At 46.9% G+C, this 25,929-nt stretch overlaps 1 protein-coding gene across 1 annotated transcript; it reads right to left on the bottom strand.

Moving 5' to 3' along the window:
• Positions 1-631: 631 nt before the first annotated feature.
• LOC119975534 (cytochrome P450 2K1-like) lies at positions 632-23,041 on the bottom strand. The gene is given in 7 exon segments (XM_038815326.1): positions 632-806; positions 937-1,082; positions 1,714-1,772; positions 1,775-1,900; positions 22,372-22,471; positions 22,473-22,517; positions 22,904-23,041. Coding segments are annotated over 7 exon segments (789 nt in total).
• Positions 23,042-25,929: the final 2,888 nt, after the last annotated feature.

Below are 25,929 nucleotides of genomic sequence, written 5' to 3'. Positions count from 1 at the left end.
GCGCCTGCTTCACGATTTTTAAAAGCACGAGTGAACCGTGCCATCAGAAATTCAACCCATCGGAGGCAGAGAATCACGGAGGCCAGGGGAATACCGGATTGGGCCCCCTAATGATATGCCAACGGCGTTTACTATACGTGCGTTCTGGAATGCATTGACGCCGCTGTCAGCGCGACGGAGAATTGCGATTTGGTATGAATTCGGAACCCACTGCGATTTCCGCGTCAGAACTGATTGTCTGTCCAATCGCGTTTCCCGATCCTGGTGCCGCCGACGGAGAATCGCGCTCAATGTTTTTCAGAAAATTATTAAGGTTGAGCTGGAAGTATAAGTTTGGAATTATGTCTCAATTCATTTGCAAATAGAATACCAGCCTCCCGATGAAATTCCAGTGTTTTTTTATAATTGTGAGAACATTTTCAATTCATTTCTCGGAAATGTTATGGTTTGTTCAGTGATGACACTACGAGGTAAAGTATTGGTACAAACTGCGAACAATTGTGTTGCAGGTAGGTTAGAGAGAGGGTGCCCCCTGGTGGTGATGCTGCCAGGTTGCCGCTGTACATTTTGGTGTGAGCAGCTATCTATAAATTCAGCAGTGAAATGTTGAGAGGGACTGGCACGATGGCCATCAGCGAAGAACAGCGCAGACCCGGTGAGGTTTTGGGTTCAGTATGATTCCAACCTGTGGTGAGAGGTCCAGGTTAGTTACCCCGGGTGGAGCTTGGAAATGAAACCTCTGCAGCAGGGTGGTGAAGAATAGGAAGAGCTCGGCCTTCGCCAGCGCCTCACCGGCGCACACCCGGCGCAAACATATAAGATCTTGAGGTGACTCCTGTCCCAGGATCCCATATTTATTAATCAAATTTAAATCCTTGTTGTTGTCATGTTAGAATTTGAACTCATGTCCCAAGGTATACATGGTTCTCTCATCCATTACCTGCAGAGAAAGGCATGAAGGCCTTGTTCTTCACAAACCTCCCTTCAGCATCCAGGAAGTGAGCCGGATCAAACTCGTTTGATTTTTTCCATTGAGTTTTATCGAATAGCACCGAGGTCAGGAGAGGAATCACGTACATTCCCTGAAAAGGAGTAAAACAATTCTGACTCTGGGCATGCGCCTGACTTCAATGGAGAGTGAATTGGGTGGTGGGGTGGGATTAATCTGATTATAATTGTCATTGCATTGTGAAATGTAACACACTTCCTGAAAACCAAAATGATATTATCAAAATTGCTCCTTTTCAAAATTAGTTTTTTTTATTCCTTCATGGGATCTGGACATCGCTGGCTGGGACATCATTTATTGTCCATGTTAAATCGCCTTTGAACTAAGTTGCTTGTGAGGCCATTACAGAGGGCATTGTTTAAGAGTCAACCACATTGCCATGAGCCAGGAATCACATACAGGCCAGACAGGGTAACGATGGCAGATTTCCTTCCCTAAAGAAGACATGAGTGAACCAGATAGGTTTTTAGGACAATCGACAAATGGTCATCAGTAGACTTTTAATCTTTTCATGTTTTTTACCAAATTCAAATATCACCATCTGCCGTGGTGGGATTCGAACCCGGTCCCCAGGGCATGAGCCTGGGTCTCTGGATTATTAGTCCAGTGACCATTCCACTTTGTCACTGCCTCCCCTGTTTTTATTTAGAAGGATATTCTGCAAATTGTAAAACTTAAACCTCACTTGTCCAGTTAAAACCTACCTTTGGAATGAAATATCCTCTGAAGTGCATGTCCACAGTTGTTGAATGAGGAAGGTTCAAGGGAGAATGTTGGCAAACCTCTGGATTTCATGTATCACCGCGTCAGTGTAGGGCATGTGTTTCCTGTCCTCTACTCTGGGGCATCTTCCAGCTCCTATCACTTGATCAATTTCTTCCTGAACGTTCTCTGAAATAGGAAAAAAAGCTTGGAATGGAGAAACAGTACTGGGGAGGCATGGAGTAGAATTTCGCCCTGATCAGGAACACAATACGAGGTTGTCAATTTGGCTGTCCTGTTATGTTTCCTGTTGAATATTCAGTTCCATTAACTTCAAAAGACACAAAAACCAAGCAGGCATAACAAACTCCTGATATGACGTTGCCCATTGAGCACTAAACGTAAAGATCTCCGCTGGATTCGCCAAAAATGGAGCTATGTCCCCATGCCGGCGAAAAAACACTGGCGTTTCACACCAGACTTTCCTGAAAAATATTTACAGCTATTCACCTACCTTGAAGCGGCTGGCAGGGCCCTGGTCTGCTCTTACACCTTCAGCTGCGGATAAGGGAACCCGCAAGTCCGCGCATGGGTACGACGGCGGCCTGCAGCGGCCGCGCCGAATGTGATGGCGGCCTCAGCTGGCGGATTAGGACCGGCAAAGAAGGTCCCAACGATCTGCCCTGCACCACTCATTCTAACCCGCCTGATTGCCACCCCAGCTGCCCATAAGGCCCCCCCCCCCCCCCCCCCCCTCCCATCCCCCCGGTACCTTGATCGCCCCCAACCAATTCATTTTATTCCAACCAAGGGGTGATTTAGCGTGGCCATTCCACCTACCCTGCACATCATTTGAGTTGTGAGGATAAGACCCACGCAGGCACGGGGAGAATGTGCAAACTCCACATGGACAGTGACGCAGAGCCGGGATCGAACATGGGACCTTGACAATGTGAGGCAGCAATGCTAACCACTGCGCCATCGTGCTGCCCAGTATCAATATTATGGGAAATATTCTGTGGCTTTTGAACTATTTTATGTTCAACTAATTAAAACAAACAAACTTGAGGGACAAATTAAGAGGGGCTGCTCCTTCAAGGGACACTGCCCGAAACGAAAACAAAGAGCAAATGAAACTTAAAACATCAAATCAAATGTGATTTAAAGGGTCAATAAAGCACTCCCAGACCCTGTAGTGCTTTAAAACTATTTTGAGTCTCTGTGGCTTTTGAGTCTGTGAGAAGTCATTGCGTCCTTAAGCTAATTTTATTTTACCCAATTAGACACAACTCACTATTCCATGAGCCTCAATTTTGTGAATCAGTCTTTCCGTGGTACTAAAGAGCTGGTTAATTAAATTAAGGCTATTTGGATAGCAGGATCAGTGCCCAATTGGATTATTAAAAATTGGCTCAAGAATAGAAAACAGTGAGTTGTGTTCAATAAAACAAAATACTGCGGATTTTGGAAATCTAAAATTAGCTCAGAAAAAAATGGGAAAACTGAGCAAGTTTGGCAGTGTTTGCGGAGTGGGAAACCGAGGGGTAAATATTCCGATCCCGCCCACCACAGGAATCGTCGTGGGCAGGACGGACAATTTAACATTTATAAAAAGGTTTGTTGACCTGGAACGGGAATTTCGGTCCCCAGACGGGCGGGACTGAAATATTCAAGCCCAGGATTAACATTACACATCCACATGATTCCTCTGGAGTTGAAGAGAGATAGAAATGTGATGGATTTTACAGTGTTCTCTCATGTCCATCCTTGGCCTGCTACAATGTTCCAGTGAAGCCCAAATCAAACTGGGGGAACAACACCTCAGGCGGGACTCTCCCAGAAAATGTCTGTCCGGTTTCGGGTGGGTTTGGCTGGGTGTTTAGGCCCGAGAAACATCTCGCTATTCAACGACACTGTGCTGCTTTTCTTAGGCCTTGGGGAGATTATCGTCACTGAGGCCACAGTAAATAAGAGTGATTTACTGCTGGCGATCTTTAGCTTACCAGCAAGACAGGCTCCTCACAGATCGGGGCGGCGTTTTGGAAGGCTGCACCGATCTTCCCCTACCCCTCTTTCAGGAACTTGCACACCACCCTACAATTTTCAAACCCCCTCATTCCCCCAATCTTAGTGAGGACCCCAGGAACCCCATCTTAAACCCACTCTAATTGGTAAGGCCCCTCCCTGGTCCCAATGCCTGGCAGTGCCCCAATAGCTTGGCATTGCCTCCCAGCCACCCAAACCGTGATGTCTTGTGAGATTCCGTTGAATCTTATAAGACGTTTTGAGCGGCGCAAATCTCATGAGAGGCCTTCAACAGCCTCATCCCGAGACCAGGTCGGGCACGAGGAGGTCACTGAATCGCCCGCCTCTTCTTCTGATTCAGCACTTTACAGCCTTCTGGACTCAACATTCAGTTCCACATCTTTAGAGTGTGAACTTTCTCCTCCATGAAGCGTTTTTTTTATGGTAAGGTAAGTATTTTTGCCCCAACGTAATCCCCTTTCCCCGACAGAACCATCTGCCACTGTAGTTTTGCTTTTGCTGATCACCGGCCTTTGTCCTGTTATTATCACATTACGCTATGTCATAGAATTTACAGTGCAGAAGGAGGCCATTCGGCCCATCGAGTCTGCACCAGCTCTTGGAAAGAGCACCCGACCCAAGGTCAACAACTCCACCCTATCCCCATAACACAGTAACCCCACCCAACACTAAGGGCAATTTTGGACTTTAAGGGCAATTTATCATGGCCAATCCACCTAACCTGCACATCTTTGGACTGTGGGAGGAAGCCAGAGCACCCAGAGGAAACCCACACACACACGGGGAGGATGTGCAGACTCCGCACAGACAGTGACCCAAGCCGGAATCGAACCTGGGACCCTGGAGCTGTGAAGCGATTGTGCTATCCACAATGCTACCGTGCAATGAGAAGGCAGCTTCCAGATGAGACTGAAACTGTAGGTCAATTAACATATTGATGGCCCATCTCCGGGAACAAAGGAATGACACTCAAGCAACCGATACGTTTTCAGACTTCCCGGCGCCAGTTCCCCAAATCGAAAGCACAAACAAAGCCAGGCCGACGGCCACCTAAGACACGCCCAACCATCAGGACACCCACCCCTTTATTGGTCAAGATCAATACCAGTGATCAAGATGTGGCCCAATTAATTGGGGCCAAGTTTAAGGCCCGCCCAAAAGCGCACGAAGCCCCTTCGGGTATAAGAAGAAACCCCCGAGAGAGAATCACTCTCTTGGACTTGGCTCTCAAAGCAGAGAGACCCATCCACCAGCTGCACCAAATGCAAGTAAGTTCAAGGTCAACGCTTGCTATCAGACGGACGACCTTAGCTATTCTCTTGTTACCTCTTCGAAACAACAACCTCAGCTCCAAACAACAGCCATTGTTCCTCTGACTGAGTGGGCACCCAAAGTTAAGTATATGCGTTAGCGTTAAAGATAGTTTAGTTTGTAGTATTTTGTGCATGACTAGATATTACTGTGTGTGTAAATAAATAGTATTGACTTTGAACTAACTAACTGGTGCATTGGTTCTTTGATCAGTATTTGGGTTTGAACCTTGTGGAGATACCTGTCGACTAAAGTAAACATAATTAGGATTAAGGAAGGCGACCATATTGACTGCCATATTTATAACTAAATAACTGTAGCAACACTCAGATGGCATACTTAAGCTTCTCCAGGCGGAGAAATCCCGAAAGGCCAGCGAGCCAGTCTGCAGCTGTGGGTGGTGCTGCCGATCGCCAGCCAAGCAGGATTCTCCAGCGTGCGATTAGGGAAGCGAAAGCAAGGGTGTCGGCCCTCTTCCCCATGTGTAGTCCTGGCTGCTCCGATACCCCAAAGGTTGCCACATTTGGGCCTGGCTTCACCCTCACCCCCACAACCTTGGACATTGACTCGGAGAAGGCTGCCCAGAACCCAGCAAGTTTGGGACAAGCCCAGAACATGTGGGTGAGGTTGGCCGGGCCCCTCTGGCACCGTTCACATTTGTCCTCCACCTCCGGGAAGAACCTGCTCATTCGGGTTCTGGTCAGATGTGATCTGTGCACCACTTTGAGCTGCAATAGGCTGAGCCTTGCGCAGGAGGAGGTGGAGTTCGCTCTGCTCAGTGCTTCGCTCCAGAGTCCTCAACCCACTTCTGTCCCCAGTTCGTCCTCTCATTTCCATCTGGTCTCATCCAGTGGTGTCTGAGCTCTATCCAGTAACTGTCCGTACATTTTCCCACATAGTCCCCCTTCTTTGCTGCTTGTGCCCCTTCTTTGCTGCTGTGCCTATCGTCCTCTAATAGGGGTATCCTACTAACTGAACCCTAACTCGAGGAAGTGTTTTATTTGCAGCTGCTTCATTTCCTGTCCTTTCGATAGTCTCCACTTCTTTGCCAATTCGTCCAGTGTCGCCAGTCTGTGCCCCACATAAATATCCCTGACCGTCAGTGTGCCACCTTCCTGCCTCCATCTTTTGAAGGTGGCGTTCGCATGGCTGGGGGGAATTTGTGATTGCCACAGATGGGGGAAATGGGGGACATCTTAGTTAGCCCGAAGTGTTGTCTCAGCTGGATCCACATTCTCAGAATGGCTGCTGCAACTGGGTTCATTGTGTATCTTGTTGAGGGGGATGGGATTGCTGCTGTAGCCAGGGCCAGGAGGGTCATTCCTTTACTGGAGGTTTCCTCCATCCGTACCCACTCTGAGTTGGGTTTGTGTACTCATCCCCTCACTCTTCCTGCCGTTGCTGCCCAGTGGTACTGTTGTAGGTTCGGTGAAGCCAAGCCACCTTTGATTTTCCATCTTTGCAGTGTCGGTTTGGGAATTCTCGGATTCTTACCCTCCACAGAAACACCATGATTGGACTTCTCCATTTTGGAAAAGGGCTTTGGGGATGATGATCGGGATGGATCAAAGCAGGAAGAGGAACCTCGGCAGCACGTTCATCTTGATCATAGGCACTCTCCCCATCAGGGAGAGTGGGAGTGAGCCCCACCTCTGTAGGCCCTTTTTTACTTCCTCCACAATGTAGTTATCTCTATGTGCATGTACATAAGGGGTTAATTGTAATCAGTAGCACCAGATGATCACGAGAGGCCAGACCAACAGTGGTATAAAAGCAACTGCATTGTGCCTCTCGCTCTCTCTTTCGGGTGCACTGTGACCAGGACAGGAGTATAAAATTAGCTCAGATGGTTAGTGTAGGAAAGCATAGTTACTGTAGTTGACCTTATCACTGCAATAAAAGATGGCACAAGGGCAGCACGGTAGCATGGTGGTTAGCATAAATGCTTCACAGCTCCAGGGTCCCAGGTTCGATTCCCGGCTGGGTCACTGTCTGTGCGGAGTCTGCACGTCCTCCCCGTGTGTGCGTGGGTTTCCTCCGGGTTCTCCGGTTTCCTCCCACAGTCCAAAGATGTGCGGGTTAGGTGGATTGGCCATGCTAAATTGCCCGTAGTGTCCTAAAAAGTAAGGTTAAAGGGGGGGGGGTTGTTGGGTTACGGGTATAGGGTGGATACGTGGGTTTGAGTAGGGTGATCATAGCTCGGCACATCGAGGGCCGAAGGGCCTGTTCTGTGCACTACTGTTCTATGTACTGTTCTATGTTCTATGGTACCAGGAAAGATCATTGACAGACTCCAGAATGGAAGCAATTAAAGACTCCAGAGTGACAACCATGCATGAAGAGGACTATGAAGGTCTATGCACCTTATTTGAACCACCAGAAGAAGACTATGAAAGTCCAACCAGCTCATTTAATCAACAAGAAGACAATGAATGTCTACCCACTGTATGTGAGAACAGTGACTATGTGATCACAAGCGACATACAAAATGTGCAAAATTGCAGCGAGACTGGCAGATCTCAGCTCGTCTGTACAGAAGCATTTAACAATCAAAGTAAAACTTCTCATGAGTGCTGTGCGACTACGTCAATTAAAACCTCATAGACTCTAAACTACCCAAACGAAAATAAAATCTTGAAAATTTTGACTCCAGAAGAGAAGCACAAAGAGATCACAGATGAAGCATATCAACCAGAAATGACTCCAGAAGAGGAGCACCAAGGAGTCAAAGAGGAATCAAATCAACCTCAAATGACTGATGGCACCAGGATCAATGCAACATCCGATCAGTCTCACAAACCTTAAGTCGAAACGCTCAATGAACCATCAGATACCACAAAGAACACTGATACCAATAACTTTGAGAATGACTCAAATTATCCAAAGGGAACAGTCATTGAGCACAACAAGAACAACAACAAAAACTACAACATGAAGCACAACAAACGCAACAACAAGAAGCACAACAAATGCAACAAACAACAAAAACAACAGCAACAACAAGCACAACAAAAGCAAGAACAACGACAACGACAGAAACAACAAAAACAACAACAATGAACAATGACCTGTACAAAATGGTACAACTCTGCACATGAGGGACAATGTAATGGCACAATCCAAAACAATGGCAAGAGGACAAACATAAAATGGCATGGCAATGCATTTCACGAGTTCACATTTGCTCCAAGACAAAGAAGCAAAACAGTTGTTAAAGAAAATGTAACACAGAACCGCTACCACACGCATAGAAAAAAAAAGTCAAAATCAGACAACAAAGTGATTCAACCATCTGAACATCTCATGCTGACTTGTCGGGACTGAACCACAAGCAAACGGAAGAAAGAAAAGAAAATCTAAGAGACTAAATATATTAACATTTGACTGCATCCATTATGTTTGTTCAATTTTCTTTACAACATACAGAAAATATGTAACACATAAAAGAAAATGGGGGATGTAGTGATCTCTATGTGCATGTACATAAGGGGTTAATGTGTAATCAGTAGCACCACATGATCACTAGAGAGCCGGACCAACGGGGTATTAAAGCAACCGCATTGTGCCTCTCGCTCTCTCTTTCTGGTGCACTGTGACCAGGACAGGAGTATAAGATTAGCTCAGATGGTTAGTGCAGTTAAGCATAGTTACTGTAGTTTGATCTTGTTGACCTTATCACTACTATTAATATTAAAGTAAAGAACTCATGCAATTATTGTTATAGTTACTCAATAAACCTTTTGTTACTACTGGATAAGTTTGAGACTTCTTCATCGAGATTCAGAAGACCTCATCAGTAGCCAAGGTTTGAGTAACACATAGTACACTCAGTATATCAAAACACACAAAGAAGTGTAATAAAAGATGATACAGGAGTGTCATCAAAGACACTAGGCTGGTCAAGTTCAAAATTGTGGATCTGTGTCCAGTCTCTGGCTATCGGGGCAGCAGGGTAGCATGGTGGTTAGCATAAATGCTTCACAGCTCCAGGGTCCCAGGTTCGATTCCCGGCTGGGTCACTGTCTGTGTGGAGTCTGCACGTCCTCCCCCTGTGTGCGTGGGTTTCCTCCGGGTGCTCCGGTTTCCTCCCACAGTCCAAAGATGTGCGGGTTAGGTGGATTGGCCATGCTAAATTGCCCGTAGTGTCTTAATAAAAGTAGGGTTAAGAGGGAGGTTGTTGGGTTACGGGTATAGGGTGGATACGTGGGTTTGAGTAGGGTGATTATGGCTCGGCACAACATTGAGGGCCGAAGGGCCTGTTCTGTGCTGTACTGTTCTATGTTCTATGTTCTATGTTCTATCTGGATCCCCAGGTAACGGAATCTGTTCTAGGCCGTTTTAAATGGAAGTCCATCCAGCTCTACTCCTCTCCCATTTGGGTTCACTGGGAATGCCTCACTTTTGCCAAGGTTAAGTTTGTAGCCCGAGGGCAGCACGGTGGCCTAGTGGTTAGCACAACCGCCGCACGGCGCTGAGGTCCCAGGTTCGATCCCGGCTCTGGGTCACTGTCTGTGTGGAGTTTGCACATTCTCCCCGTGTCTACGTGGGTTTCGCCCCCACAACCCAAAAATGTGCAGAGTAGGTGGATTGGCCACGCTAAATTGCCCCTTAATTGGAAAAAATAATTGGGTAATCTAAATTTTAAAAAACGTTTGTAGCCCGAAAAGGTTTCAAACTCTTTCAGGATTTGCAGTATTGCCTTCAGTCCCTCCTGTGGCTTTGAGACATAAAGGAGCAGGTCATCCACATAGAGTGAAATTCTATCCTCTCTGCCTCCTCTCTGGATTCCCTTCCAGCTTTTTGCGTCCCGTAGGGCTATCGGCAGGGGTTCGATCGCTAGCGCGAACAAGAGTGGGGACAGCGGGCAGCCCTGCCTTGTTCCTCTCTGAGCTGGAAATATTCAGAGGTGTTGGTGTTAGTTCGAATGCTCGCCTTGGGAACGTTGTACAGGCGTCTCAGCCAGGCAGTGAATCCCGCTCCTATCCCAAACCGTTCCAGTACCTCGAGGAGGTACTTCCATTCAACTCTGTCGAAGGCCTTTTCTGCGTATTGGGAGACGATCACCTCTGGTGCTCTCCCCCCCGGTGAGGGGTCATTATTACATTCAGCAGCCACCTGATGTTCGCAATGAGTTGACTTCCGTGGCACAGCCCGTTTGGTCCTCTGCGACCACCTCTGGTACACGCCTTCCAGCCTTTTGGCCAGGACCTTTGCGAGTATTTTCGCATCAACGTTCAGCAACGAAATGGGTCGATATGATCTGCATTCCGTCGGGTCTTTATCCTTTTTGGGTATTAGTGAGATTGTGGCCTGCTAGTGTCAGTGGCAGAGTGTCCCTTGCCAGCGGGTCCAAGAACATATCCCTTAGGTGTGGGGCCAGGGCTGTCCCAAATTATTTGATGGAAGACCACCGGGAACGCATTGGGTCCCGGTGCCTTCCCGCCTGCATGGAGCTGATGCTCTCCATGATTTCTCCCAGGTCTATTGGTGCTTCCAGCTCCCCCCTTCTGTCTTCCCCCACAACTGGTAGTTCCAGTCCATCAAGGAAGTGTTTCATCCCCGCATCCCCGTTGGGGGGCTTGGACGTGTACAGTCCCCGGTAGAAGGTCTCAAATACCCGATTGACCTCCTTTGGTTCTGTTACCAGTCTGTCTCTGCTTTCCTTTACCTGCGCTATTTCCCTCGTGGCTGCCTGCTGGTGAGCCAATAGGTGGCCAGCCTTGTCTCCGTGTTCATAGAAGGTCCCCCATGTCTGGCGGAGTTGGTACACGGCATTCCTAGTGGATAGCAGGTTAAAGTCCATTTGCAGCTTTTTCCACTCCGCCAGCAGCTCGATGGTCGGGGCCTCGGAGTACTTTCTGTCGACTTCCAGGATGGAGCCCACCATTGTTGCCTGGCCACCCTCTCTTCCCGATCTCTGCTTGCCTGTCTTTCGCCCGCTGTTCCTGACCCTTTCATTCGCTGCTACTTCTGATATCTCGCCATCCCCTCGGTCTATTGTTTCCAGACATATTCTTCTCCTGTGTCCTTTGTATAAAGGTGGGTTTTGGTGTGCTTTTCAGGCCTCAATCTTCGATAAATTGACTATGTTGGGTCCGATTGGGTGGAGAGCCACTGGTGTGCGTCCACTCAGCACATCGCTGCCACCGGAAGTCTTTGTTCCAGTTTGTTGGTGTTTGAATTGGTGAAACGTCCTGTATAAGAAGTGATAGAGTGGAGATGGAATGGGTAGGTGTGGGTGCGAGTGGAGTGGTGGCAGTGTTCTAAGTTTCAATATTCATAACGGAAGCTGGAGAGGGTGATCATTGAGAGCCGGGACCATTGCAGAACTCAGTCATGTAACTGCGCGATGGTGAAAAAAGGTCACATTCATAATCTGCCCACATCAAGGCTGCCACCAAGAAAGCACAACAGCGCCTATACTTCTTCAGGAAACTAAGGAAATTCGGCATGCCCACATTGATTAATATCAACTTTTACAGATGCACCACAGAAAGCATCCTATCTGGCTGCATCACAGCTTGATATGGCAACTGCTCAGCCCAAGACCGCAAGAAGCCTCTACAGATATGTCAGGAATAAAAGAATGACTCGGGTAAAGTAGGGCCAGTCATAGACAGTAGTGGGAAGTTGTGCGTGGAGTCCAAGGAAATAGGAGAGGTGCTAAATGAGTATTTTTCGTCGGTATTCACACAGGAAAAAGACAATGTTGTCGAGGAGAATACTGAGATACAGGCTACTAGACTTGAGGTACATAAGGAGGAGGTGTTAGCGATCTGGAAAGCATTAAAATAGATAAGTCCCCTGGGCCAGATGGGACGTATCCTAGGATTCTCTGGGAAGCTAGGGAGGAGATTGCTGAGCCTTTGGCTTTGATCTTTAAGTCATCTTTGTCTACAGGATTAGTGCCAGAAGACTGGAGGATAGCAAATGTTGGCCCCTTGTCCAAGAAGGGGAGTAGAGACAACCCCGGTAACTATAGACCAGTGTGCCTTACTTCTGTTGTGGACAAAGTCTTGGTAAGGTTTATAAGAGATAGGATGTATAATCATCTGGAAAGAATAATTTGATTAGAGATAGTCAACATGGTTTTGTGAAGGGTAGGTCGTGCCTCACAAACCTTATAGAGTTCTTTGAGAAGGTGACCAAACAGGTGGATGAGGGTAAAACAGTTCATGTGGTGTATATGGATTTCAGTAAAGCATTTGATAAGGTTCCCCACGGTAGGCTATTGCAGAAAATACGGAGGCATGGGATTCAGGGTGATTTAGCAGTTTGGATCAGAAATTGGCTAGCTGGAAGAAGACAAAGAGTGGTGGTTGATGGGAAATGTTCAGACTGGTGTCCAGTTACTAGTGGTGTACCACAAAGATCTGTTTTGGGGCCACTGCTTTTTGTCATTTTTATAAATGACCTGGAGGAGGGCGTAGAAGGATGGGTAAGTAAATTTGCAGATGACACTAAAGACGGTGGGGTTATCAGTGCAGAAAGATGTTACAAGTTACAGAGGGACATAGATAAGCTGCAGAGCTGGGCTGACAGGTGGCAAATGGAGTTTCATGCAGAAAAATGTGAGGTGATTCATTTTGGAAGGAATAACAGGAAGACAGAGTACTGGGCTAATGGTAAGATTCTTGGTAGTGTGGATGAGCAGAGAGATCTCGGTGCCCATGTACATAGATCCCTGAAAGTTGCCACCCAGGTTGAGAGGGTTGTTAAGAAGGCGTACGGTGTGTTATAAGAACATAAGAACATAAGAAATAGGAGCAGGAGTAGGCCATCTGGCCCCTCGAGCCTGCTCCGCCATTCAATGAGATCATGGCTGATCTTTTGTGGACTCAGCTCCACTTTCCGGCCCGAACACCATAACCCTTAATCCCTTTATTCTTCAAAAAACTATCTATCTTTACCTTAAAAACATGTAATGAAGGAGCCTCAACTGCTTCACTGGGCAAGGAATTCCATAGATTCACAACCCTTTGGGTGAAGAAGTTCCTCCTAAACTCAGTTCTAAATCTACTTCCCCTTATTTTGAGGCTATGCCCCCTAGTTCTGCTGTCACCCGCCAGTGGAAACAACCTGCCCGCATCTATCCTATCTATTCCCTTCATAATTTTAAATGTTTCTATAAGATCCCCCCTCATCCTTCTAAATTCCAACGAGTACAGTCCCAGTCTACTCAACCTCTCCTCATAATCCAACCCCTTCAGCTCTGGGATTAACCTAGTGAATCTCCTCTGCACACCCTCCAGCGCCAGTACGTCCTTTCTCAAGTAAGGAGACCAAAACTGAACACAATACTCCAGGTGTGGCCGCACTAACACCTTATACAATTGCAACATAACCTCCCTAGTCTTAAACTCCATCCCTCTAGCAATGAAGGACAAAATTCCATTTGCCTTCTTAATCACCTGTTGCACTTGTAAACCAACCTTCTGTGCCTCATGCACTAGCACACCCAAGTCTCTCTGAACAGCGGCATGCTTTAATATTTTATCGTTTAAATAATAATCCCGTTTGCTGTTATTCCTACCAAAATGGATAACCTCACATTTGTCAACATTGTATTCCATCTGCCAGACCCGAGCCCATTCACTTAACCTATCCAAATCCCTCTGCAGACTTCCAGTATCCTCTGCACTTTTCGCTTTACCACTCATCTTAGTGTCATCTGCAAACTTGGACACATTGCCCTTGGTCCCCAACTCCAAATCATCAATGTAAATTGTGAACAATTGTGGGCCCAACACGGATCCCTGAGGGACACCACTAGCTACTGATTGCCAACCAGAGAAACACCCATTTATCCCAACTCTTTGCTTTCTATTAATTAACCAATCCTCTATCCATGCTACTACTTTACCCTTAATGCCATGCATCTTTATCTTATGCAGCAAGCTTTTGTGTGGCACCTTGTCAAAGGCTTTCTGGAAATCCAGATATACCACATCCATCGGCTCCCCGTTATCTACTGCACTGGTAATGTCCTCAAAAAATTCCACTAAATTAGTTAGGCACGACCTGCCTTTTACGAACCCATGCTGCGTCTGCCCAATGGGACAATTTCTATCCAGATGCCTCGCAATTTCTTCCTTGATGATAGATTCCAGCATCTTCCCTATTACCGAAGTTAAACTCACTGGCCTATAATTTCCTGCTTTCTGCCTACCTCCTTTTTTAAACAGTGGCGTCACGTTTGCTAATTTCCAATCCACCGGGACCACCCCAGAGTCTAGTGAATTTTGGTAAATTATCACTAGTGCATCTGCAATTTCCCTAGCCATCTCTTTTAGCACTCTGGGATGCATTCCATCAGGGCCAGGAGACTTGTCTACCTTTAGCCCCATTAGCTTGCCCATCACTCCCTCCTTAGTGATAACAATCGTCTCAAGGTCCTCACCTGTCATAGCCTCATTTCTATCAGTCGCTGGCATGTTATTTGTGTCTTCCACTGTGAAGACCGACCCAAAAAACCTGTTCAGTTCCTCAGCCATTTCCTCATTTCCCATTATTAAAACTCCCTTCTCATCCTCTAAAGGACCAATATTTACCTTAGCCACTCTTTTTTGTCTTATATATTTGTGAAACCTTTTACTGTCTGTTTTTATATTCTGAGCAAGTTTACTCTCATACTCTATCTTACTCTTCTTTATAGCTTTTGTAGTAGCTTTCTGTTGCCCCCTAAAGATTTCCCAGTCCTCTAATCTCCCAGCAATCTTTGCCACTTTATATGCTTTTTCCTTCAATTTGATACTCTCCCTTATTTCCTTAGATATCCACGGTCGATTTTCCCTCTTTCTTCCGTCCTTCCTTTTTGTTGGTATAAACCTTTGCTGAGCACTGTGAAAAATCGCTTGGAAGGTTCTCCACTGTTCCTCAACTGTTCCACCATAAAGTCTTAGCTCCCAGTCTACCTTAGCTAGTTCTTCTCTCATCCCCTTGTAATCTCCCTTGTTTAAACACAAAACACTAGTATTTGATTTTACTTTCTCACCCTCCATCTGTATTTTAAATTCCACCATATTGTGATCGCTCCTTCCGAGAGGATCCCTAACTATGAGATCATGAATCAATCCTGTCTCATTACACAGGACAAGATCCAGGACCGCTTGTTCCCTCGTAGGTTCCATCACATACTGTTCTAGGAAACTATCGCGGATACATTCTATAAACTCCTCCTCACGGTTGCCCTGACCGACCTGGTTAAACCAATCGACATGTAGATTAAAATCCCCCATGATAACTGCTGTACCATTTCTACATGCATCAGTTATTTCTTTGTTTATTGCCTGCCCCACCATCTCGTTACTATTTGGTGGCCGATAGACTACTCCTATCAGTGACTTTTTCGCCTTACTATTCCTGATTTCCACCCAAATGGATTCAACCTTATCCTCCATAGCACCGATGTCATCCCTTACTATTGCCCGGATGTCATCCTTAAATAACAGAGCAACACCACCTCCCTTACCATCCACTCTGTCCTTCCGAATAGTTTGATACCCTCGGATATTTAACTCCCAGTCGTGACCATCCTTTAACCATGTTTCAGTAATGGCCACTAAATCATAGTCCTTCACGATGATTTGTGCCACCAACTCATTTACTTTATTCCGAATACTACGAGCATTCAGGTAAAGTACACTTATGTTGGTTTTTTTACCTCTGTTTTGAATCTTAACATCTCCAGTTTTATTCCTTTTGTTATTACTGGGCCTATTCACTGTGCTCCCCTCAGTCACTGTACCTTGTACTGTCGCCCTTATGGATTTCTGACTATGTCTTCTCTGCCTTGCCCTTTTCCCCTTACTTCCTTTTGTTTCTGTCCCTGTTTTACTACCTTCCAACTTCCAGCATTGGTTCCCATCCCCCTGCCACATTAGTTTAAACCCTCCCCAACAGCTCTAGAAAACACCCCCCCTAGGACATCGGTTCCAGTCCTGCCCAAGTGCAGACCGTCCGGTTTGTACTGGCCCCACCTCCCCCAGAACCGGTCCCAATGCCCCAGGAATTTGAATCCCTCCCTCTTGCACCATCTCTCGAGCCACGCATTCATCCTATCTATCCTGACATTCCTACTCTGACTAGCTCGTGGCACTGGTAGCAATCCTGAGATTATTACCTTTGAGGTCCTACTTTTTAGTTTAACTCCTAACTCCCTGAATTCCGCTTGTAGGACCTCATCCTGTTTTTTACCTATATCGTTGGTGCCTATGTGCACCACGACAGCTGGCTGTTCACCCTCCCCCCCCTAGAATGTCCTGCAGCCGCTCCGAGACATCCTTGACCCTTGCACCAGGGAGGCAACATACCATCCTGGAGTCTCGATTACGTCCACAGAACCGCCTGTCTATTCCCCTTACGATCGAGTCCCCTATCACTATAGCCCTGCCATTTTTCTTCCTGCCCTGCTGTGCAGCTGAGCCAGCCACGGTGCCATGAACCTGGCTGCTGCTGCCTTCCCCTGGTGAGCCATCTCCCTCAACAGTATCCAAAGCGGTATATCTGTTTTGCAGGGAGATGACCGCAGGGGACACCTGCACTGCCTTCCTACTCTTGCTCTTTCTTTTGGTCACCCATTTTCTATCTCCCTCAGTAACCTTCACCTGCGGTGTGACCAACTCGCTAAACGTGCTATCCACGACCTCCTCAGCATCGCGGATGCTCCAAAGTGAGTCCATCCGCAGCTCCAGAGCCGTCAAGCGGTCTAACAAGAGCTGCAACTGAACACACTTCTTGCACGTGAAGGAGCCAGGGACAGTGGACGTGTCCCTGAGCTCCCACATCGCACATGAGGAGCATGACACGGGTCTGGGATCTCCTGCCATGTCTTAAACCCTTGGTAAACTTAAACAACTACAATTTTAAAATAAAAATAAATAAATTAGGCAATGAAAAGAAAAAGAGAGACTACTTACCAGTCACTTACCAGGGTGAAAGAGCACCTCCTCACACTCTGCACCGAATTACCTCACTGCACCAAATTACCAAATTTCAATCCTCCACTCTGTACGAGTCTCACTCTGGATGCGTCTCCTGGAAAGTGCTTGCTTACTTCGTGCGCAGTCTCTCTGTCTTTTATACAGACCTCAGCTAACCGATGACTCAAAAAAATACCTTAACTTCAAAGAGAAGAATACAATGTGCCCCTAAACAGGCCTCAACAGGCCTCAAGTGATTGCCAGATAACTGCCTCTCAGCAATTAGGGTGGGGGCAGCTTCAACCAATCAGACACTAAGCTCCACACTGCACTTTTAACTGAAAAACAGCAGAATTAGATTTTCCACTTACCTTTGCTGATTTACTCACTGCACCAAATTACCAAATTTCAATCCTCCACTCTGTACGAGTCTCACTCCGGATGAGTCTCCTGGAAAGTGCTTGCTTTTATTGGTAGAGGGATTGAGTTTTGGAGCCATGAGGTCATGTTGCAGTTGTACATAACTCTGGTGCGGCCCCATTTGGAGTATTGCGTACAGTTCTGGTCGCCTCATTATAGGAAGGATGTGGAAGCATTGGAAAGGGTGCAGAGGAGATTTACCAGGATGTTGCCTTGTATGGAGGGAAGATCGTATGAGGAAAGGCTGAGGGACTTGAGGCTGTTTTCGTTAGAGAGAAGAAGGTTAAGAGGTGACTTAATTGAGGCATAAAAGATGATCAGAGGATTAGGTAGGGTGGACAGTGAGAGCCCTTTTCCTCGGATGGTGATGTCTAGCACGAGGGGACATAGCTTTAAATTGAGGGGATATAGATATAGGACAGATGTCAGAGGTAGGTTCTTTACTCAGAGAGTAGTTAGGGCGTGGAATGCCCTACCTGCAACAGTAGTGGACTCGCCAACACTAAACGCATTCAAATGGTCATTGGATAGGCATATGGACGATAAGGGAATAGTGTAGAAGGGCTTTAGAGGGGTTTCGCAGGTCAGCGCAATGTAGTTCTATGTTCTATGTTCTATGAAACTTCAGAGAGTCGTAAACAAAGCCCAGTCCATCACACAAATCTGCCTCCCATCCATTGACTCCATACACACCTCCCGCTGCCTTGGGAAAGCAGGCAGCATAATCAAAGACCCCTCCCATCCGGCTTACCCACTCTTCCAACTTCTTCCATCAGGCAGGAGATACAAAAGTTTCAGATCATGCACGGACGACTCAAAAACAGTTTCTTCCCCACTTTTACCAGACTCCTAAATGACCCTCTTATGGACTAACCTCATTAACACTACACCCCTGTATGCTTTACCCGATGCCGGTATTTATGTAGTTACATTGTGTACCTTGTGTTGCCCTATTATGTATTTTCTTTTATTTTATTTTCATGTACTGTTGAGCTGTTTGCAGAAAAATACTTTTCTCTGTACCTCGGTACAAGTGACAATAAATAAATCCAATCCAAATCCATCAGATCACCAGTCAAACTGCAATGGCTGTTCTTAGTTCTGGTCTGTGTCACGTTGATCCGAGGAAAATCCCAGAAATAGCAAACGGATGATTGACGATCAACAATTGAGTTGAGCTTTCTAGATGTCTGATAGTAGATGCAGAAATATTGGACGGAGTTCTCCGGCCGTTGGGGTTCTCTGTTCCTGCCGGCACTGCACTCCCACCCAGCAGGTTTCCCATTGACATGGGGCTCCGATGGGAAATCCATTGACAAGCGGCAGGAGTGGAGAATCCCGCCACCAGCGAACGGCCTGTCGCCGAGAAACATGTGGCTGGGGGACCGGATAACCCTGCCCATGTTCACTAAGATCCTTCTTCAATAGAACCAGGAGCAGGAGGAGGCAATTCAACCCCTTGAGCTCACTCCACCATTCAATACAACCATGGCTGATCTCATCTCTGCCTCATATCCACCTTCCTCATACCCCTTCATCCTGCTGCTAAATAAAAATAGATCCACCTGCTCCTGAAATATGTTTAGTGTTAAGTGTCCACTGCACTCTGAGAATTCCACAGGTTCATGATGCTTTGAGTGAAGTAATTTCTCCTCATTTCTGTTTTAAATCTGCCCCCCACCGAGCCCAAAACTATGACCTCTCACTCTAGAATGTCCAACAGGGGGAAATATCTTCTCGACGTCTACCCTGTCAATCCCCTTCAGCATCTTAAATACCTGAATTAGATCTCCTCTCATTCTTCTAAACTCCGGTGGGTACAGGCCCAAACTGCTCAATCAATTATTAATAATAACCTTTATTAGCGTCACCAGTCGGCACATTAACACTGCAATGAAGTTACTGTGAAAATCACCGAGTTTTCACACTACGGCAGCTGACAAGATTCCGTCCTGGAACTCTCTCAGCTAAATAAGGTCATGAAAGATTCATCCTGAAAGTTAGATTGGGGAAATGTGCCAAAAGCTTTTTCTAGTAACAGGTTCTTGCATGAATTGCCAAGAGCTAACTTTGCAGGAACAGGTTATGAGGGAGCTTGAATAGACATGCAGAACTTGGTTGATTAAATTATGAATTTTGATCATGTCCCATTCAAAAACTGTTCACAGTAAATAGCCAGGGACCATGGCGTTTATCAAAAATAATAATCTTTATTATCACAAGTAGGCTACATTAACACTGCAATGAAGTCACTGTGAAAAGCCCCTAGTCGCCACATTCCGGCACCTGTTCGGGTCCACAGAGGGAGAATTCTGAATTTCCAATTCATCTAACAGCACATCTTTCAGGACTTGCGGGAGGAAACCGGCTCACCCGGAGGAAACTCACGCAGACACAGGGAGAACGTGCAGACTCCACACAGATAGTGACCCAAGCCGGAAATTGGACCTGGGACCCTGGAGCTGTGAAGCAACAGTGCTAACCACTGTGCTACCATGTCGCCCTCTCTTTATAAGACAAGTCCTTCAACCTTGGAATCAATCCTGCAAACCTTCTCTCAAACATTGAGCCCTTCCTCAAGTAAGGGGAACAAAACTGTGCTCAGTACTCCAGATGTGGTCTCACTAATGCCCTATTCAGTCACAACAGCACTTCCCTACTTTTAAATACCTTCAGATATCACTGCCTACCCCCTCTGCCCCCACGCAACTCCCACCCACCCCAGTGAACAAGCAAACAGGTTTACAGACAGAAATGTTTGAGGCAGAGATAACTGTTCCCATTGGGGGAGAATTGATGACCAGACGGTTATGTTCAGATAACGATCTCGAATAACGACGAGTCGGAATACAGGAGGGAGATAGAGAACCTAGTGGATTGTTGTAACGACAACAATCTCAATGCCAGCAAAACTAAAGAGCTGGTCATCGACCACAGTGTTCAGAAATATCGGCTGAAGAAACAACGGTGACTTGGAGAAAAACAGTTTGTCACCCAGGGAGTGCTGAAGATCTGGAATGCATGGCCCGGGAATGAGGTGGAGATGGATTTAATTGCAGTTTTCAAACGGGAATTGGATAAGCATCTGAGGGGGTGAAATGTTGTGGGGCTACATGGAGATGGCGGGGGAAGTTGCACTGGCTGAATTACTTCAGCTGATAGATGTTGGTCTAGCCAAGAGATGTCAGGAATAGGGAAACTGGGGCTGAATTTTATGGGAGTGGGGTGGAGTTGTATTGTCCTGTCTCACCCCAGAAAAAAAGCCAGTCCTGAATCAGACTACTTTAAACAAGACCACTCTGTGGCCACGATTCGGGGTGGCCCTAACGAGGTGAGGGTCGAATCTCCGGTCGTTGGTCGGGGGAGAAATCCAGCCCTAGCTTGATCCGCAAGCAATCCCATGGGAAAGATCAAGTGCAACCGGAGTGAGTCAAGCCTCGGGATTTTAGATCAGAAAGGGATCGGCCACTGCGGGTGGGTTGCTGAGGGGATCGCGGGTTTGTGGACTGGGTTTTATTGGTTAGGTCGGGAGGCACATGGTGGCACGGTAATACCTTGGGTGGGAGGGGGTGTGTGCCTCCAATGCGATGAAACACCCTCCACATTCATTCCCCCCTTTTAACCAGTTATGTTCAGATAACAATCTCGAATAACGACGAGTCAGAATACAGGAGGGAGATAGAGAACCTAGTGGAGTGGTGTAATGACAACAATCTCTCCCTCAATGCCAGCAAAACTAAAGAGCTGGTCATCGACATCAGGAAGCAAAGTACTGTACACACCCCTGTCAGCATCAACGGGGCCGAGGTGCACATGGTTAGCAGTTTCAAATTCCCAGGGGTGCACATCACCAAAAATCTGTCCTGGTCCACTCACGTCAATGCTACCACCAAGAAAGCACAACAGCGCCTATACTTCCTCAGGAAACTAAGGAAATTCGGCATGTCCACATTAACCCTTACCAACTTTTACAGATGCACTATAGAAAGCATCCTATCGGGCTGCATCACAGGCTGGTATGGCAACTGCTCGGCCCAGGACCGCAAGGATCTTCAGAGGGTCGTGAATACCGCCCAGTCCATCACACAAAACTGCCTCCCATCCATGGACTCCATCTACACCCCCCGCTGCCTGGGGAAAGTGGGCAGCATAATCAAAGACCCCTCCACCCGGCTTACTCACTTTTCCAACTTCTTCCATCTGGCAGGAGATACAGAAGTCTGAGAACACGCACGAACAGACTCAAAAACAGCTTCTTCCCCACTGTCACCAGACTCCTAAATGACCCTCTATTTATTGACTGACCTCATTAACACTATACCCTGTATGCTTCATCCGATGCCAGTGCTTATGTCATTACATTGTATATCTTATGTTGTCCTATTATGTATTTTCTTGAATTGTGTTTAATTCCCTTTTCTTCCATGTACTGAATGATCTGTTGAGCTGCTTGCAGAAAAATACTTTTCACTGTACCTCGGTACACGTGACAATAAACAATCGAATCCAATCCAATCCAATCCAATAAACGGCCTTCTCTCAACCTCCCTCCCCCATCACTGTCCAGCTTGGAAGCAGTTTGATGGTCTTAATTGGCAATAACAGGCTGCAATAGGTCAAAGGGTCAGAATGCTGATGGGTGTCTGACCCTCACCTCCTGTGTTATTAGGACCAGGTAGGGGTGGGCAGGAAGGCAGTGGGATACCCACCTGACATATTTTAGGTTACCCTTCCCTGTACCCCGCTGCTAAATTCCTGGGGGAAGGGGGCTGCGGTAGGGACAGTAACATCCAGCCCAGGGCTATTACCGAGCTGAGAGAGAAGGTGGTCAATGAGCCACAGCTCAATTCCGCAGTATTCCACCCCACTTTGATATCTGCGATGCGACAGACTGCTTGAGCCGAGGAAACAACGCAAGAAAAACAAAGGTTCAAATGTCAATTACCATGTCGGAACGAATACTCGCAAAGATCGGAATGTGTGGCCTCCCGGCGAATTGATCAGCGTGGTCAACAAGAGCATCTTTCACTGTGTCATAGCCCGCCAGCACCACTGCCGTTCTGTGGCCCAATCGCCACTGAAAATACACTTCCGTATTTCTCCGAGAGCTAAAGGAGAGAGAGCTTTAATTAGGTTGAATTTTCCTTTCTCGTGAGCTACAGTGAAGAATGAGTCGTGGGAAAAACAGAGGAAATTAACAACTGATTGAGCCTCATAGCTCAGCCCCTCAATCTGGTGAAAGTTAACGCCTCAGAATCATCAATGATTCATAACAGGCGTAACCCAGGATTGCCCCAATAAACAATGGATTCCAGGTGTGATCGAAAGACCTCGTCGCGCCTGACTCGGTGACGGGGTGAGACCGTTAAATCTCGTCAGATGCCTCTTGTGAGATTTGCGATGCTCGGAATGTCTCGTGAGATCTCACGAGATTAGGCTCATTTAAATATAATGCCGCCCGATTCTCCGGAGATCCGGGAACAAACACCCTCACCTGGAAGACCTCACCATGGTACTGGTTCACACAATCATGGACCAGACGTTGCAGCACCTGGGGTAGTCTCCCGGGCCAATGGAGGCCCCCGGGTGTTTGGTCCCTGGGCAGGGTGGTATCTGGCATTCCCACTTCCATTCGGGCACCTTTAAACCGGCAGACTGTACTCTGGCAGTGCCACCCGGGCACCCTGGAAGTGCTGTCCTGGCACTTTTAGGGTGTCTGCGTGGCTCTTCCAATCTGGCAGGGGCACTATCAGGGTGCTAGGTTGACAGCGTCCATGTGCCAGGTTGCCCATGCCAGCGATCAGACCCGGGGTCCTGCCCTTAAGAAGTGCAGTAAGGGGAGTATCGAGGACCCCCTAAGAGATGCGTTAGGGCACTGGGTGATCCGGAGGCTGCAGTGGGAAGTCTGAGAGGGGGGCTTAAGAGTTCAGAGTGAGGGCAGCACAGTGGTTAGCTCTGTTGTCTTATGGCGCCGAGGTCCCAGGTTCAATCCCGGCTCTGGGTCACTGTCCGTGTGGAGTTTGCACATTCTCCTCATGTTTGTTTGGATTTCGCCCCCATAACCCAAAAGATGTGCAGGCTAGCTGAATTGGCCACTCTAAATTGTCCCTTAATTCGAAAAAATGAATTGGGTACTTTAAATTTAAGGGGGAAAAAAAAGTTCAGAGCGGCATTTAAAACTGGCACCCTGATCTCTTCCTCATGAGCTGAGCCCGTCAGTACAGGAAGTGAGGTAAGTGCAGCGTTCCCTACCAAGGCTGAAAAGGAATCTAGTTTGATAAGGGGGCAGCACCAAGAATCTAGTTTGATAAGGGGGCAGCACAAAACAAACCTCTGTTTTTTGGGCATTAGCTCCGATGCAGCGATAACCCATGTAAAACATTTAGAATTTGTTTTTTCACGGAAGAATCAGTCACCAGCAAGCCAAGTGATTTGGCTGGGTGACGTCCTGTTAACATCTGGACTCCAACATACTGGAGAGGCATGGCGTTGTGGTATTGTCACTGGCTGAGTATCCAGAGACCCAGGGTAATGTTCCGGGGACCCGGTTTCTAATCCCATCGCAACTAGATTTGAATTCAATAAAAAATCCAGAATTAAAAGTCTAGCGATGACCATGAGTTCCTTTTTCTGAAAAACCTTTAGGGAAGGAAATCTGCCGTCCTTACCCAGTCTGGCCTGCATGTGATCTCAGATTCACAGAGCAATGCGGCTGGCACTTAGCTGCCCCTCTGTAATGGCTGAACAAGCCACTCAGTTCAAGGGCAATTTGGAATGGGCAACAAATGCTGGCCCAGGAAGTGACACCCACATCCCGTGAAAGCTTTTAAAATGTGGAAAAGAAAATGAGCAGCAGTGTGAAATTGAGACAAGTGGCTTCAATGAAGCGATGCTACAAGGTTCGATTTAGCTGCCAGCTTTCAAATACGTACTTGTCTTCAGGTTCATTGGAACCAGCCTACAAACCCCTTGGTTCTCCGGGAATATTTACTGAGAGGCCCTTTTTCCATTCCTGATGCACTCTGGCCTTTTTGAAGGGCAGGGGAGTTATCCCCTGGTGTCCAGCTCAATTTTTATCCCTCAATCAACATCACAGAAATCAGATTATCACATTGCTGCCAGTGGGATCTTGCTGTGCAAATTGGCGGCTACATTTCCTACAACAGTGACAGAATACACTTCATTGGCTGTAAAGCACTGAGAGAGTGGCCATGAAAATCACTGTATCAATGCAACCTTCCTTCTTTCATCTCTGTCTCCTCAATGTAATTAATTATCTACATAACTCGGATAAATTCAGGAAGCTTTAATGTCACTATCACTTGTTAGGAGGCTTCTCCCCTTGGTGTAATTAATTATCTGAACTCTGTTTAAATTTGTCAAACTATCAAATTGCCTTTTTATATTAATTAATTAATATGGTATTTCTTTACCAAGTATTTATTTAGATCTGTAGTTGATTAAAGTAAATGTAGCACACTCGCCTTGCACAACTCCTCCTGAAGTGACATTATTTTCTTTCTCCTCCCATCTGGTTCAGTCCCAGTCCAATTAGAGATCAGAGATCACAAACTCAGATAATCTCAGATCATAGATTCACAGAATCTCAGATCACAGAATCTCAGGTCACAGGATCGCAGAATCTCAGATCACAGAATCTCAGTTCACAGGATCGCAGAATCTCAGATCACAGAATCTCAGGTCACAGGAGCGGAGAATCTCAGATCACAGAATCTCAGTTCACAGGATCGCAGAATCTCAGATCACAGAATCTCAGGTCACAGATCACAGAATCTCAGGTCACAGGATCACAGAATCTCAGATCACAGAATCTCAGGTCACAGGATCACAGATGACAATTCACAGACTCACAAATCTGAGACTTACCCACTCTCAGATCACAGATTACGGACTCACAGTTCACAGGTCACAAACTCTCAGATCACAGATAACAGACTCACGGAACACTGATCAAGATTTCCAGATGCAGAGATCAGAGCCTCACAGATCACAAAATCTCACAACACAAATAAGAGACTCACATATCACAGACTCACAGATCAGAGACTCTCAGATCACAATCTCAGATTACAAAGTCTCAGAGCACAGAGTTCCAGATCAGAGATCATAGTCACACAGATTAGAGTCACACAGACTACAGATTTGGAATCACACATCACAGATGTGAGTCACAGACTCCACAGATCATGGAACGGGAGTCAAAGACTCTCAGAAAACAGACTCTGATCACAAACGCTCTGATCACAAACGCTCTGATCGCAGACTCTCTGATCGCAGACTCTCTGATCGCAGACTCTGATCGCAGACTCTCTGATCGCAGACTCTGATTACAGACCACACACTTCAGAATCATCACAGATGTGATTTATCTCAAAATCTTCTCCTTTCCTTGTCTCAGGGACCCCCCCCCCCCCCACCCCCCCACCCACCCCCCCCCCCACCCCACCCACCCCCCACACCCACCCCCCCACCCCCACACCCCCCCCCACCCCCACACCC

Source organism: Scyliorhinus canicula, chromosome 13, assembly GCF_902713615.1.
Source record: "Scyliorhinus canicula chromosome 13, sScyCan1.1, whole genome shotgun sequence".
Lineage (NCBI taxonomy): Eukaryota > Metazoa > Chordata > Chondrichthyes > Carcharhiniformes > Scyliorhinidae > Scyliorhinus > Scyliorhinus canicula.
The sequence above is the reverse complement of the archived record's forward strand: the minus strand, read 5'-3'. Positions and strand labels throughout refer to the sequence as shown.